We start from the raw sequence: 17,224 nt of genomic DNA on the forward strand, positions 1-17,224 counted from the left end.
AAAATCATTCATGTCAGATGGTCCACGTCCCCCCCCCCTAACATAAAAACGCACGAGCCCACTTGTTTTTGTATCTCTCAATGATAAAGTTGACATCATCTTTTTAGCAGCACCACCAGATGACCATGTGCGCACTCGTACTTGCACCTTTTTGGTAACGCAACTGTTTACATCCCGGATGGCTGTTCTTACATAAGTCGCCCAAACTGCGGTTTTTTTTGTGTGGTTTTTTTTGTTTTGTTTTTTTTTGTTCAGGCTGCACCGCAGCTCGTGTCGCTGGGAACGAGTCTGCGGTAACAGTGCGGCGGCGGCGGGGAGGTAAACGGTGAGGTATTTCTCCCTTTCTATAGGTGGCGACGGGGAGGCAGCTCGATTTGAGATGCCACGGGCTCGGGAACCTGAGACGGAATGGTACAACGGGAGGGCGGCTCGTTTTGTCTCGGCGAGGAGCGGGAGCTGTGTAAACCAGACTGGGTGGAGCAACGCACCGCCCGCCCCATCCATCGCGCAGACGGCCTTGTGTCCCGTTCGCCTGGAGCTCGGAGAGAGACTACTGTACTGAAAAGTCTGGCGGATAGAGAGAGACAGAGAGAGGGGGCCGGTCTATGGGAGGGACTAGCGCAGAGGGGGGAATCGGAAGGAGGAGGGGGCGAGGAGGAGGAGGCGGCACGGTTTGCTGTTTCTCCAGTCTCTTTCCCCTGTCTTTGTCTCACACACTCTTTTGTTAGCCATGCCTAGCCTGCTGGTTTTAGCAGGGATCATGGAGAAAAACGGGGGCTATGCCGGGGATCTGGCCGGCTCCGGCTTCGGAGGCGACGGTCTCCTCGTGCCGCCCGACGAGGAGGAAGACGACTCCCGTGCCCTCAGGGTCGCGCTGGGCCAGTTATCTCTGCTGGGGCTCGGGGGGGAAGGCGAGGACGGCGGCGGCGGAGCCCCGACAACAGGAGTGCAGGACCGGAGCAACAATAACAACAACCACCACAACCACACGAACAACGTTGGCGGAGGAGGGGACGCGGCGATCCTGCAAGGGAAGAGCAAGTTGTGCGCCCTGTACGAGAGCTCCTCAAGTGAGACGAAGGGACGAGGCTGCAACATAACAGAATGCGTCCCAGTGCCCAGCTCTGAACATGTGGCCGAAATAGTGGGGAGACAAGGTAAACCGCTGGCTTGCATATTATCCCCCCCCCCCCTCCAAACTTGTGCTTTTATCCCACTAGCAGTGCTGCAGTGGTTTCGCGTGTGCTTTGTTTGTGTGTGTTTGTTCTCTAACTGTTACCTGGTGTTATTTGACAAAGAAAAGGGAGTGGTGTGTGTGTGTGTGCTCGCGTGTTTTTTTTTTTTTTTTAGTACTCCCCCGAGACATCAGCCTCCCACTTTTTTTTTTTTTCCTCCTGCTAGCAAGTTCTCGTGGTCTCATCATTGCACTCCGCACATAGACACGAGTCGCTTTGTGTTTATTTATTTATTTGTGTGTTTTTTGGAGTGTTTTTTGTGCCCCGTCCCTCCTCTCCTGGGCGAATTATTCTACATCCACGCCATCAATGTCAGCGCACAGACACACACACACACACACACACACACACACACAGAGTGTGGAGAGCACTTGCTTCCTTTGTCGTCTGAGACGCGCCAGACTGTTCAAAAAAAGGCAACGTGCGGCTGGAGAGAGAGGGCGAGGGAGAGAGGAATGTCTTTCACTTTGAATCGACGGCTTAGAAAATACACCAAATACACACATTTAAAGTCTCAACGGCGGGGATATGTTCAGCCTCTCTCTCCAAATGTATTCCGCTCGTTGTTTGTGTGTTGCGCACTGCCCCGGTGACACAATTGGACAATAGAAGCGTGGTCCGCTTGTGTGTTTTTTTGTTGTTTGTTATCAAATGAGGCGAGTTGGGAAGTTCAATTCCAGACACGTTACGGATTCTACCCGTTTTTCTTCCAGTTGGAGGTTGTTTTTTATTATTATTATGGAACAAAGACCCGAAGTTGAATGACAGCAGCTGTCAAACAAAGGTGTGAAAGTCGGGAGGGGGGGGGGATAAGGGGAGGGGCGCGTTAAGGCAGTGTTGTTGCTCGGATGGCCTTAAAGGGGGGTGACTCAGCGAGAAGTTGCACCAGGAGGGGGGGGGGGGAGTCCTTTTTAAAACAAACAAACAAACAAAAATAAATTGTCCTGTTGTTTGTGCTTGTTTGCAGTGACGTCGGTCGGTGATTTTCACTGTATTTGTCCATATTTATGTGTAGAACCCGAGCTGAACCTATAAGTTGGGGTTTTTTTTGAAGCCAGGAGGAGATTCTCCTTGTTCAGCGTGGCGGTGGTGTTTGTGTGGCTGCACCCGTTGTTAGTTGTTGTGATGAACACAAGGGGCGAGAGGGGGCAGGAAAAAGAAGGGGAAAAAAACAAGGACCGGGACGCAAGGGTAGTATAGCATCTAAAAGCTGAATGGGAGTCACGCCTTGGAGCTGAACACAAGGGGCTCCTCATGAGCCCCACTTCACTGCACACTCTCAATACCACATGGTCGCCTGTCAGGAGAGGGAGAAATAGGGGGGTGGGACCGGGAGAAGTACAAAGACTGCAGGGTGGGTGAGGTACCATCAGCAAATCCTGATTTATCTCGCAACGAAAACAAGCAGGTCTCGAATAATGTCACAGGGGGTTCAGATGGCTTCTCTCCCCCCTTTTTTAAACCATTACCTGCTCTTTCTTGCTGTGGGGATGTGGATTTAGTTTGCGCGGCTAAGTGCCCCCTTGTCTCCCATTGCGGCTCCCGTTCTTTACTCTGAAGTGTAAGTTTTGAATTTGAATGGGGTAGCCGAAGAAGAGCCGGAGGGTGGATCCGGTGAGCGGCGGGTGCAGATAGAGGGCCCTTCTGCCTCGACCGAGAGGAGGTGCTGATTTTGGGGGGGATTTGAGACGAGGTGCTTTTGATTCGAGGTCCTCTTCGTTGTTTGGCGCCACGCACACACCCACCTTCTCCTGGTTGAATCTGGCAAACGGAGCATCCTGCTCCACGGAGAGGAAGGGTTGGATGTGATCGGAGTCACAGGCGTCGATTCCCCGGAGGTGTCCTCGTGCCATCTTATCTTTAGATCGAGGGTGGCTTTGTTTTCAATCACTCCTGCACCCCGGTTCAATAGCTGCAAAATAAATTTGTCTCCAGTGACCTTAATATCTGGTAGCGATTAATTAATCCTCTCCTATTTTGTTTGCAGACAATTCTTTAATTGAGGCGTTCATTTGGACTAATTAAAAGGTGCAACGTAGTTTGAGAGAAGGAATCTGGCATTGGCTCTTTGATCCCTCGTGGTAGGAACATGCCTAATACGAGGCAATGGCCACCAAGGGGATTTTTAGATTTTGGATATGAGCAATACTGAACCCTGAGAGCATAAATATCCTTCTGTCCGTACCTCTGGTCCCCGAGGAGTAACTGTTCCTGAACAAAGTGGGCCTTTTTAGTAGCATTAGAGCAACATTCGTCTTCAACGTAGGGTGTCTTTGAGCCTTTTGATACTCGCTGCTGTGATTTTCAGATGGGTAATGTGATGATGTGCCGTGTGATCTGAGGCACCTGGAGTCTGGCAAGACGAGGTCAGATTCCTGATTCCAGGAAAAGAAAGGCTCCGGCCTCTTTTAAGACATGAGTACGGGCTCCGTTTAAGTCGTCAATAAACGTGGACGTCCTAATGAGGGAGCTGCCTGAATTTCTGAATGAAAGCTGACCCGAGTAATGCCCGATGCATTCTTCACGGAGTGTAATACAAACGGAGCCTCGCCGTGTTCCCTCTTGACCTCAAAACGTACCCGACAATCCTCCTAAAGTATTTACTGTATGCACCGTTCTGTCCCATTACGATGTCGAGTAATTTGTCATGAAAATAACATTAACCTGCACTCTCTCACATTGAGGCTCTGCCTTAAAAGCACTTAATAGAGTAAACTATTGCACTCTGATCAGAAACAGGGCAGATGTACAGCAGTAGATGTCCCAAAAACGCAAGCACATGTGGGCTGACTGTAGTGGCTCGTGAGTTCAAGGTGAGGTGAAGCAGTGATTGCGTCTGCTGTGGCTCGTACAGCTCATGTCGATGCTGGTTGAAACGTCTGCAACATCCATGTATCGGTTAGCAAGGAGTGTGTCTGATTTAGAACTAATACATAAGTTCCTGGAATAGGTAGAAATTCTGGAAACCTCATAAATCATGGCAATTACTTGGTGTATCCTTTGCCAGTAAAAAACCTGCAACACATTAAGTTAAACTGGTCTTAATTGGTGAATAAATCAGAGTTTTGGGGATTTCTGTCAGCTCGGGTTGATGGGGAAAGTGTGTTCTCACCGTTCGACTTGATTGGTGATTCACAAAATGCAACTGATGTATCATGTTTACCTATTTTAAAATGTATGTTGTTGACTCTGCAGGTTGCAAGATCAAAGCCCTGCGGGCCAAGACCAACACCTACATCAAAACCCCCGTGAGAGGAGAGGAGCCCGTGTTCCTGATCACTGGCCGGAAGGAGGATGTTGCGCTGGCCCGCCGTGAAATCATCTCCGCCGCAGAGCACTTCTCCATGCTCCGGGCCTCCCGCAACAAGCTGGGGGTGTCCTTTAGCGGCTCCCCGCCCACACCGCTGCCGGGTCAGACCACCATTCAGGTGAGAGTGCCATACCGCGTCGTGGGGCTGGTAGTGGGGCCCAAAGGCTCCACCATCAAGCGCATCCAGCAGCAGACCTGCACTTACATCGTCACGCCCAGCCGAGACCGCGACCCCGTCTTCGAGATCACGGGGTCGCCGAGCAACGCAGAGAGGGCTCGCGAGGAGATCGAAGCACACATCGCCTTCCGAACGGGAGGCCTGCACGACCACAACAACGAGAACGACTGTCTGGGGCCGAACGGCGGAAGCAGCCCGGCGGGCAGCAGCGGCGGTCTGGAGAGCCGGCTACAGCAGGTGTGGGGTCTGCAGGGGGGCCAGCGCAAGCCTCTCACCAGCAGCTACCGCCAGAACTTCTCAGATGCCATGGTGGGAGGGGGAGGGGGAGGCGAGGGAGGGGGAATCTACAGCAAGAGCAACTTCTCCAGCTCCGGAGAGAAGCCGTGCTCTTATTTCGGATCGGAGGGCACCCAGAGCTGGGGCGACCCAGACTACCCCAAACAGGTGGCCTTCTACGCCCAGCAGCGGTCCAAGAGCTTCGGAGGCCTCCCGCTCCCCCTGACCAGACTCTCCCCCGGCTTACCCGAGTCCTGCGGAGGCAACAACAACTCGTCAGTCACCAGCATTGTGTCCGTATCCGGCTCGCCTCACGCCCAGGCCCGCCGCGCCCACAGTGAGCCCATCTCGGCCGGCGAGGGTTTCCCGGGCCGCCTGCCAGTGCCGGACTCGCCACCGATCACTGTGCGGGACTGCATGACCTGCTTTGAAAGCAAAGTGACGGCTGCCTTGGTGCCCTGTGGCCATAACCTCTTCTGCATGGAGTGTGCCATCCGAATCTGTGAGCTCAACCACCCGGAGTGCCCAGTGTGCCACACCCAGGTCACACAGGCCATCCGAATATTCTCTTAAGGAACCACATCAGTTTTTATCATTAGTTTTGTCAGTGTTTGTTCAATAATTATTTACTGTTATTATGATTATTATTATAATACACACTTTTGTTTTCCAGAAAATTTACAAACAATCAAGCAGATATTTTAGAAGGCACTGCTTGCTTTACTAAAAAGTATAAGAAATATTTTTAAGTTTTTCTTTTATATATATATATGCATATATATTTTATAAAAGTTTTGTTTATAAGAGAAGTATAGTACCTTGCATTTTCAGTTTTTTGACTGCTGCTGTTTTTCATTCATGAATCACAGCGTAGGCAGAGGTAGACAGTAATGTGAACATTTTATTATTCAAATTTTTTATTTTACCATGAAGTGGGTTTATATGGAAGGAAGAAGATGATTGTTGAGATACCCAATCTGCACCTGACTGACCCGGAGAGTCAATGTTGTTATTAGAAGGAGAGAAGAAGAAAAAGAACCGTAGACTTGTCATTGCACCTTACAATCATCTTGGTCTAAAATAGGATTTTCACAATCATACCTTAAAATTTCGGGAGCTGAGGTGTATTCCACCTCTTCTCAGTTTTACTGTGATTGTGATTTAATTGGTCCAAAACCGATATTGATTTCAGCAAAATGAAAATGTGAATATATTGGTTTGAGTCAAAGCCATGTTACCTTTCAACAAAAGACAGCCCCCTTATTTCATCCTTACACCTGGAAGGATTGACGCTAAAAAAAAGGAATAGGACATTACATCCTTTATTTATGGTAATTGGTCACATTTGTATTGGTGTCATCATTCACAGAGATGGGTGAAAGTTGCATGAAGTATCAGTGAATTTTTTTTTTCTTTCCAGTAGCCATTGATTACACTTCGGTCACTGCAGTTTGTTGAAAAGACTCGGTAACGCTCGCTCCTCGTGGCACTTGAAAAGCGCGTGGTTCCTCGGTTGGCTTAAAGCACTGATTTAATTTGTGAGGCCGAAAGCCTTGGAATTCGTCCAGTTGGCTAGTTCTCGATATCTGTCTCCCCCGATGGACTTGTTTCAAAGCCACCTAAACCGTGCTTTATTGTCTTGTGTGGCCATTTGGCCGCAGTCGCTGAACGATATAGGACGGTCAACAAGCGTCTCGCCGAGGTGTGCGCTGTAAATAAAGAGGAGAATTGGTACGCGGACAGAAGCCGAGTAAAACTGCGCACCGTTTCCTGAATCAGCAGCAGACTCCGATTCAAAATAGTTGACGCTGTAAAAACACAGAGTCCCAAATCAGTAATCCTTCCTCCAACGGCATTGTGCGTGAGCTCCGAGGGGGCCAGCTGTCTCCCCCTGTAATTAGCAAAGCTGTACGAGAGCAGGTGTTTCGTGGCACACTGTAGCTGTGACCCCAAGTCGGAGGTCTCGCCTAGCCCCCTTTTCATTCTCTCTTTTCTTTGGGGAGTGGCTTTTATGTCTTGCCCCTGCTTACAGTTTGATCGTTTGCTTTTTCCGAAGGCCTCTCCGAGCGGTAGCGTATTGTCTGGGCCCCGGTAGCGGCGTGGGCTGCGGAGTGCTCGGACACGGCCTGGATCCACTCATTGATAATTAGGCAAATGGGTTGGTCCAGGTGCGGACCGCGTGGGGGGACTCTGGAGCTTGTGTGAGGGGGTAAGACAGGGTCCCGCAGCGAAGCCCCCCTTTTTGTCGACCCGCCCCAACCGTTACAAACTCGGTGGGGGCTGGATGGTCTGGATGCAGCTGGGCGAATGGGACCCCCTCCTTCCACTCCCTCTTGCCCCTTCCTCCCCCCTTTTTCCTCTCCTTTGCCGCGGCTCCGAGCTATCCCTACTGGGGAGAGGGGGCCTCTTTTGTCCTAAAACACACACACACACAATTTGAAAGACACTAGCTGAATTTGGCAGTGCCTGTGCAATGAGTGAATTAGGAGAGAAATAAATTATCTTCAGTTATCAGGGGATTCCCCAGTTACCTGCTTTCAACGTTAAATTGGCTGTGTACCCTTTTCCAAATTATATAACTGTACGCGCTCACCTACAAAGGAAAAGAGATGATCTTGATCGTGATCTTGTCACACCGGGTGCAGCATTAACTCCCCCCCCTCCCCCTCCACTCCCCCAATAGCACCGCCCTGAAATTTCAACGCGGGGGGTTCTGTTTGTGTGACTGCGCCGGTGCAGATCGTGTCAGCCCCGCTACTGTATGGGACATCCTGCAGCTGCCCCCTTCAGTATGGACACCCAGGCTTCAACCAACGGCAGCCCCCCCCCTTAGCTTTGAGCTTCCAGAATGAAACCAAACAATTGTAATTGACAGGAAAGCAGAGGAAACGCCCCATTTAACCAGCACTCATGCTGAATCAAATTACACACCCTCTGCGTCTGCCTTAGCCCCAGCCTGGGGATTTCTGAGGGCTAGAGGAGAGCGGGTGGGGGTAGGGATTAAAGCTGTTGAATGATAGGAGTGGAGAAGGGGGGGGGGCATTTTTGCTGAAGAAAGAGAGAAGTATGCTCCCCCCCCAAAAAAAGAAACTGTGCAGATCTTGCAATTGTATTGATCATTGAAGTCGTGCAGAGCTGCTGGCTGTTGTCACATGTGGGCCAGCGGTGACGACAGGGAGCCTCTCAATGATACTCGGCTTCTGTCTCCAAAATAACATACAACATTTACAGCTGTGTCTTCCGGGACTCAAAAAGCCCCTCCTTTTTTAAATTTTTACAAAAAAAAAAAAAAGAACAACAAACAAAACGTATAAAGCAGACCACTCGCATTACGTGTGGACTGCGCGGAAAAAGCACCCTGAGATCTATCAGATGTAGGAATAAAGAATAGTTAGCATTTAACGGACGGAGGAGTTGCACAGTGGTTTGCCCTCAGCTTTCAATGTCAAATTCAAGGCAGTGTGACTGCTGCTCTTAGTATTTTTGTTAGTTTGTTTTCCGCCTTAATATTTTGTATTCAAATATTGCCATTGCTTTGGCATACAAGGTAGCAACTTTCGCCTTTGATAGCACCGCCCCCCCCCCCCCCCCCCCAAACAACTTGTAGAAATACTTATTTTTGGAGAAAAGAATGTGAATCAAACAGCGTGGGTGGGGTTTAGAGGGATTCAGGAGATTAGGCTCTTAAAACACTTTACTTCAAATAATAGAGTAAAGCACCTTATGCCAGAACATTTGATGAATACCAAACCGACCACTGATGGTGAGATACTTTTCATAGAATTTGAAAGACATGCACATAAGGATTCCCTATCATTTTCTTTTGTGTTATGGTGATTCTTGTTATTCTTAATGCTGAAGTAGTACTAGTGGTGATTTGGGGGGGGGGGGGGGGGGGCCTCTCGTCCATTTAGTCAATGCTGAGGACTTGCTTGAGTTTTGCACTGGTTTAATGAAGAGAGGGCTTATTGGAGAGTCTCCCTGTTTAGACGCTGTATACGTTAATGAGTATTGTACTTCATGGGAGAGCGCTCTGAACATCTATGTAAATACAGTATGTGTATCGGTTACAAACATCCGGACATGGGCCCGCTTGAAGTGAGGTTTTGGTTATTTTTACACGCCGAGGGTGTCATCGTCAATGTTTTCGCATATGGAATTCAAAATGTCGCTGAGTTTTAGGGAGAGTAAATCTTTTATATATATGCGTCCCATCATCCTTTTTGACTATAATAGTATATTAGATAGATCCATACATTGAAGAAATATTATTTAAACTGATTAACTTAGTATTCCATCCAAATATATAGATAAGAAATTAACCAGACATTACTATAAACTGTAATAGTGAATATCCTTTATGAAGCCGCTGATGTATAGATCCAATCTCGAATAAAAAAAAAAAAACTGGAATGAATAGTATGTGTAATAACCCCAAATGAATAAATCTGTTTCTATGTATATTAGGATAAAAAGCAATAATAGGACTATACTGGGACAATAAACAGAGTCGGTTCTTTAAATAATATTCTATTCAGCAATTGACCTTGATGATTAGGATAATACCGTTGCGTTTCTGTCTCGTATTAAAATTCATTATGGATTCATGCTAGTGTAAAAAAAGCAGAGATATAATGACTTAGTAACAGTTTCAGGATAAATAATTGTTCTTGTTGTGTTCATCAGGGTCTTAAGTCGTTTAATTATTCTTTTCTTTACATTGAATATCAATCAGATCACAGGGTGGGTCGAGACAAACTGAAATGATGAAACTGCAGATTGCTTGTGACTTGAGAGGAACTCTCGCACAGCCTCCATCAGAAAGAGTAAAGGAACCACTAAGACCAGAGCTCGAGCACCGAGGTCTCTAGGGAGCAGGAGGAGCCGGTGACTTGGCTTATGACGGACTGATGTCTTGAAGGCTTTGGTCCAGAGATACACACACACACACACACACACACACACACACACAGCGGTGAGAGGAAGAGGGCGGGGCAACACGGGAGCCTCCTGTTGTCCATTTAGAAGAGCGTTGATTCGTTACCCTCAGTGTTCTTTGTCCCGCTACACGCAGGCACACGTGTTACTTACAGCATATCTTTACCCACTAATACGTTTCTCATTTCGTGGCTCTATTTTATACTTGTTTTGCACCTACTTTTTTACCTGTATTGTTTTTAAAAGACAAAAAAGGTCAGACATAGCCAAAGAACAAAACACAAGGAGAGGACTTATCACTTGAGTTAACTTATTTTAGCATAACAAAAAGATCAACTTGGTTTACCCAAAAGTCTTCGAGGCCACGCGATCGATATCTGTGAGATGAAGGCATATCATGTTTCAGTGTTGTAAGATTAGTTTAATACCACAGAGGCGCCGGTAACAGACTTACTTCTCCCCAAAGAGATCGGCTTAAAGCACATCCTGGCACTTACACGGCCCTTTTGAGTCGTGTTTTTTTTTCTTTTTCATTGTCATGGGGTTAGGTTGATGGGAGAAAAACTTCATCTTTCTAAAAGAAACTTCTGGAGAAGTTCAGATAAAAAGGGACTGCCCACATGAATTAAAAAACAAACTAGACTGAGAAGTAATTGTGCTGACAATGACAAGCCAGTGAACATTCCGGCTGGAGTCCTCATTTCTAAGACGGTACCGGGTCGGATGTAAACACGGTGACAGTGTGACGGTGAACTGAGCAACACTGGGTTTAGGTCTGAAGGAGCTGTTGACTGTATGCTTACGTTTAACTGCATGCTAGTGAAATATAGTACAGTAGGTAAGATTTATCAGAAAAAAACAGTTAAGATCGCTTAAAGAACTCATCCACCTGATACCTGAAGTTTATAAAAAAAAAAGCTTTAAGACCTTAAAGTGAACATCGGTTTAAAAAAATCATATATTTACCGTGTAGTTTAACTAAGTGATACATAAAGTTTAATTATGATTCTTAAGAATATGCTAAGGTGTAAGTTTCATTTGTCCAACTCACCCAGAATGAAACACGTTTGAGTTGAGCGCAGCAGCGACGGGGCGGGGCAACTCACAGTGACATTGGATTAATTAAGTTCTTGTTAGTATTATTTACAATATTGTATTAAGCTTACTATTATAGTAATGGTAGAAACTGTTGATGTTTTTCTTCTCTTGATATGAAAAAGGTCTTTATGCATTTATGTAGAATCCCTTTTAAGGAGTGATAGGAAATCCTTATTTTTCAATGGATGCACTTAAAGCAATTGTACCAACCTGTCGAAAGCCACATTGAGAAAGAAATGCATTTGAATGTAAAGAAAAAACACAAAAAAGACCACTCGACTCAATGCACTCCTTATGCTTATTGTTTGTCAATTTACAAGTGAGCTTTAAGTTTTTGTTTGGAAAGAATTTTGCGACAGGTTTTCAACGTAGACTATATTTGAGTTCTTCCACATACATTTATAGAAAGTAACTTAAAATGAATAAAAAAAAAAAAAAAAAAACATATTACAGTTTCTCAGATCTATTTTGCTAACATGGGTTATTATTTCATAGAAAGCAGAGGAAACAAAACTAAAGTCAGTATCTGGATGTTATTTATGAAAAGCAAAAAAAATAAAAAATGAAGCAAGATATTTATGAGTAACCTCGAGACATTTTGTTTTTTAATTAAAAATGACTAGAAGTTAATATATTTCTAAACACAGGGAGGTCAGTTTCTACTAATAAGTCAAATGAGAACAGAAGTTTAGAAGTTTTATTTATGAAAGTTATGGACGCTCGACTCCTCCGTTTGCTACATGGAGCGAACGGAGAGAGAGAGAGTTCCCCATGGCTGAAATTTTAACTTCAGGCGTGCACTCCTTCAACATCAGTGCATTCACAATGGAATAATTACAGAAAATAATATAATATTTTTTAGAATTTGGAGATATTTTAGTCACAGAGCATCAATTTTGTGCCTCGATTATATATTTTTCCAGCATCAGCATTCTTTGTGCAGTGCTGTAACCCCTTCCTCCCCCTCTCCCCTCAACTAACCCCATGTTACTGACTGAAACGCATAACTCATTTCCTCTGTAATCTAAACTCGCTTTCTACTTATCAAAACCTATAAAAACATGTTACGACTGCTTGGAATGAATGAGGCAGCCGCGGCCCCTCTCTCGCCAGCCAGGGGCGGGGGGGGGCGGGCCCCCCCGCACACAACTTGTACACACTTTTCATTCATACATTTTCTACATCCACTACTCTGACAGTTTGTGATCAATAGCGACGGAGCCTTCATGAGAGACTTTCCCCTAATGTGCTAATTGGATGAAGTGTGCAAAATGGAGCGGAGGCATCTAGGAGGGGACAACAGCGCGCCGTGTAGTAAATCTATGTAACTAGATGCACTCGTATACACAAAACAGGTTCATTACCGTACTAGCTTGCATGTGTGTTGTATGGTCACTTAGACGGGAGAAGCGGTGCAGGGCCGGTGTTGCTCCTGGGCCGTTTCTCCTCTGTAGATTTTCATAGTTGGGAGTCTCTTTGGAAAGTTGACATGAGTTTGGAGCCAGACCAAGAGTCCATTTCAGTCCCCACATCAGAGTTGGATTTTGTATTCCAAGTTCCCGGTTTATCGATGAAAGACTGCTCGCACCTCATATGGGTTTTACTTGATGTTTCTCGGGTTTGAGTTGATCAAGGTAAGAAACAAAACTTAACAGCACTCCCAACGGCACATTTTCTGCTGCGTGTAAAGGACGGAGACTGAAGTGGCGCTCGCTGGTGAAACTCGCAACTTTTATTTCCAAAGGGGTCAATACAGTCTGACGGTTTGTCTTTGGTAGCGTTTCCAGATGTTGCAGCACAGTGTAGAGGTGTTTCATACCGGTCTAATAGCGGTCGTAGTGCATTAGTTTTTGGGCCGGCACCAGCCGGCGTTAGTTTCTGGTTTCTCTGTGAACAGTGAAAGAGGGATGCCAGTGTGGCCCTCGGTGGCTGACCCGTCAACTTTGATGGATGGAAATAAAAAATTTAAAAAAAAGAAGTCTTTGAACTCTGTTACAGTATGCCGTGCCATTACAAGGCATGCGATATTGCAGGTTTATTTGTTATAGCACATGTTTTTTTTTTTGTGAATTACATTTTTTGGGGACATTTTTATTATTATTATTGTATCTGCGCCATGTTAGTTCTGGTTCTTTGTTATTTTTCCAAGATTCAAGATGTATTGTAAATGTTTCTAATAAAACAAAAATGAAATGATCGCCAATTGAAACGGTTGCATTTTTTCCTCCAAAGTGGAGCTTTTATGGCTTAATTGACTATTCATATTTTAATCCCAATGATCAGAGGAACAATAATTTTACAGCAAAGATTCAGTTATTAAATAATAGTGGACATTAAGAATTATATAATGCATTCATTGTGCCCTCCACCAGATTCATTAATGAAAAGAACAGCTACTTGCAGCCTTTATTGTTTCACAACAGCTTAAGAGAGACATGAGAAGAGGCAGGCTATAACAAAGGAGATTTATTTATACATATGCAGTCCAAATATACATATATTAGAATAAATGTTTAAAAGCCTTAACCTACACCACCCAGTTTAAGGCCTGTGAAGTCAACAGAAGTTAGTGTTTGTGTGGAAACGCGTAACCAGGATAAACACCATCTGTGTGCGTAACCTTTGGATTTAATTAAGCCCCTCCTAACACTACCATCCCTTTCCTCCACCTATTAAACTATTAGATCCTACCAAACCCAAATCCTGGCTCTCGAATACAACCCCCCCCCCCCCACAGGAAATACAGACAAGTGAGAGCGAGGGCAGACCTCGGGGAGATCCCCGAAGGCAGAGTCCTGTTCCAGTTACATACAGTGTGGAGAGAGAGAGAGAGCAGTAGGTAGCAGGCAGTGGAGGATTTCACTTACAGTAAAACAAGCCATCTCGGGTACATCAGAGACCACAGTAGCGGGGCAGGGCTGAGTGCCCTCACCAACTCATCCCCTGAAACATTATCCATCCATCTATCCCAGCAAGCAGGCAGCAGAAGCTGCTGCAGCAGCAACACAGGGTTGCCAATGCATTTAAACCAATTCCCCTGATCTCTCCCACTGCACCCAAAGGTTCAGGGTTAGGGGGTGAGACGGGTACCAGGAGAGCCACTGTGAGGCGGGTTAACCCGCTCACTAGTGATGCAAGCTTTGCACAGCGTTAACTCTCAACGAGACGGGATCGCCGCAAGAGCGTGACTCATCTGTAGCGTACAGAGTGCACAGCGCAGGAAAGCCTTCCAAACAAAGATCAAAAGCATTTAAAAAGGAAACTACATGTCACTGGTAGAGAGGGATGTTGTTGCACTGAGTGGAACACAACTTCAATCAACCAACTTTGACCAAATTCCAGCATTTGCATTTCGGCAAAAGAAAAGACTTGAAACCCTTGTTCCTGCATTAGTTGAGATATGATTGTGGGCATCAAAAAGCAAAGCGATCAGTGTGGAAAATCAAAACCAAATATTGTTAAATTGCAAAATGGTTTGGCCAGAGACGACCTTAATCGAGTGTTCAATAAATATCGTAAGGGACGTTATGTTTTCTAAATATTATACATTTAAGCAAAATGGGAATGACTGCGGCGACAAAAGGGAGGACAGTTTTGAAAGACAGAAATCGTGATGAGATACAAAAGGGACCTTATAATGCGTTACATTTGTCAGATTGTGAATCAGTTGTGATCAAACGCTGAATGCACTGGATACGCTGCATCTCACCCGTTTTCCTTCCATCGATACTAACCCCACCCTCACCCCCGTCTAAACTTCTCCTCTACCCCTCCTTTACTGGTCCCCCTCTTCAGAATGTATTAAGTCGTCTTCAGAAGACAATAAGCAAATCAGCCCCAGCACAACTGTCCTCATGTGAAATGGTAATCTCTACCCGTCTCTCGATTCTCCCTGTCCACCCGTCTGTCTATCTGGTTGTTTCTCCGATTGCCTGGAGGTGAAGGAGGAAGTCAGCGCTGAGGCCTCAGTTGCTCTGGCAGCAGACACCCTTACTGGCTGAGTTTTGGGTGGGCTCCACCGTGATGGGCACTACGTTGGAAGCCGGCGAGAAGTCTGAGTCACTTCGCCCTGACATCTGCCTCTGTGACACGATGTTGTAGATGGCTGTGATGGAGAGAAGGGTGAAAGGGAATGAGTTATGTGTAGATGCCTAGAAATCCAGCCAACAGTGGGACATATTGTGATAAGGACAAACAGCATGGCGGAACTGAACAACAACTGTTCTATCCAGACTCCTGGCAGCAGTGAAGGATTCTTTCCTTCCTAAACTGGCATCGTTATGTCATGTGGCAGTACCGCGTCTCATTTCCGGCACTCCCCAATGCTGCAATATGCAATACAGTTTAAATTAAAAATGTTAATACAAATATTATACATCGAGGGACTTGCTTCTGTGACCCTGCTTTCTTGTGCTGGGAAGAAAACACAATAAAGTCACATATTTAGCAGACAGGAGCTGTTCAAACACACAGGTGACCTTACAAAAAGGGGAAATTCTCCACCTTTTATGTGGACGTCCAATTAGTGTTGGTGGTCAATACAGTCGATTGATGCGATAAATTCCTCAGTGTGCGCTGTATCGACTGAGAAAGCTGCAAAATCTGTTCTTCTTCTTCCTGCGTCCAGCATTTGATGTGGCCGTGATGTCTATATGCCTGAGAGAGGACAGCAGGACTAGTGCAGACCCCCTCTGACTTACTGTGACAGTAACACTGGGTATCGGTACTTGATACCTTTAGGTGTGGACTGAAAGGACCCAGAACCAGGTGGTATCGAAACAACCATTTGTCTGGTTTTGCAAGCAGCCAATCACCACAAGCGGCCACCACCTACCGCTGCAGCTACAACCGTACAGTCTGGAGCGCGCTGTCTTTGACGTATTTGGAAGTTCAGCATGCCGAGATGCCACCAAAACATTTGAAAGTCTGGCTTTACTACACGCCTGTTGAAAATAAATGTGTAGTCGTTGCATTTTACGCAACAGAGAGCTTCGATTCACATGATGGGCATCGAATGAAGTAGGAAATAAAGTGATAAGCATACTAGTAGAGTACTTCATACCATAACTTTAAGAGTACTGGTAATGTACTTGTGTAAACGATACACAGCCCCACTGTTACATACCGCAGCTTTAACTCTAAACTACAGCCAGATGTGGACCATAACAGTCCTGAAATAAAGACTGCTGATTTAGAAACAGAACTCCAGGCTGGCTGTGACACGTCACGTCAGGTGGAGAAACCATGACCCATTACTACAGATCCTACACAGCACGAGCTGCCACGCCCACACAATCCACGAGGACTCTCTGACCTACGATCTGTCTGCTGCTGATATCTCCACACACGCGACATCTTCTAAAGTTCAGCTCCAACTGGCCCGCTAATGTACGGCTAACTTCCTCTCTTCTCCTCCCTTAACGAGCTAATTAGCTACGTTAGCTGAATGGAGGCTTGTCGGTTTGATGTTTTTATGAATTAGAAATTACTGATAAAGCAGCGGTGTGGGCAGAACGTCTCAAACGGCTCAAGCTGAGGCGTCTGGGAACTGAACAAGAAGGATATAAACAGTAAGTGGCGCAGACTGACTGGAGCAGTTGAAGTGGAAGCACCACTCGCTGTTGGACTGCTCCTCGCTGTTGGACCACCCCTGGAGGCTCTCCAGGGGTGGACTCAGTCACAACAACTGCTGGTTTCTCCTCCATTGTACCAAATCTTTAAATTGTAATGCACTTGTTAGTGCATCTACATTCCTCTAAGGGGACTCTGTTCATAGACATTTGCTTGGTTAAACATATCTGTGAGTGTGAACCAGTATCAGAATGCCTTTCTTGAACAGAAGCATCTGGTACAGTGGGTCAGTGTGGATGTGTGACCACAAACGGAGACCATTAGCAGTTCGTCAGTGATTGTCAAACATCACAGCAGCTCTCACTAGCGCCGGTTGGCTGAGTGCTCTTTCATTGAGCCAAACCATCATCGTAGAACATAGTCGGGTGGTGTTCTTACCACAGACTGCCCACCAGTGATGGGCATGGAAAACTGATGAGATGGATTTTGCTGCCATCTAGTGGCAGAGGATGAGTGTTGTTATGTAAACCATCACTGGAAATGTAACACTTTCAGCCAAAATATACAGTGTACACACACACACACACACACACACACACACACACACACACACACACA

The 17,224-nt window shown here is 46.0% G+C and overlaps 2 protein-coding genes across 2 annotated transcripts in view; one reads left to right on the forward strand and one right to left on the reverse strand.

The window, feature by feature from the left end:
* The first annotated feature begins 328 nt into the window (after positions 1-328).
* On the forward strand, positions 329-11,454 carry mex3a (mex-3 RNA binding family member A). The gene is made up of 2 exons (XM_031867286.1): positions 329-1,157; positions 4,431-11,454. Exons 1-2 carry the CDS (start codon positions 731-733, stop codon positions 5,570-5,572), a joined length of 1,569 nt encoding a protein of 522 aa, XP_031723146.1. The 5' UTR covers positions 329-730; the 3' UTR covers positions 5,573-11,454.
* Positions 11,455-13,427: 1,973 nt separating this feature from the next.
* rab11al (RAB11a, member RAS oncogene family, like) overlaps positions 13,428-17,224 on the reverse strand; it is a 10,110-nt gene continuing 6,313 nt past the window's right edge. Inside the window, exon 5 of the mRNA XM_031867290.1 lies at positions 13,428-15,140. Coding sequence (XP_031723150.1) covers positions 15,001-15,140 — 140 coding nt within the window. The 3' untranslated portion in view covers positions 13,428-15,000. The remainder of the gene's footprint in view (positions 15,141-17,224) is intronic.

Source organism: Anarrhichthys ocellatus, unplaced genomic scaffold (genome assembly GCF_004355925.1).
Source record: "Anarrhichthys ocellatus isolate YVR2014 unplaced genomic scaffold, GSC_Weel_1.0 scaffold39, whole genome shotgun sequence".
In the NCBI taxonomy this organism is placed as follows: Eukaryota; Metazoa; Chordata; class Actinopteri; order Perciformes; family Anarhichadidae; genus Anarrhichthys; species Anarrhichthys ocellatus.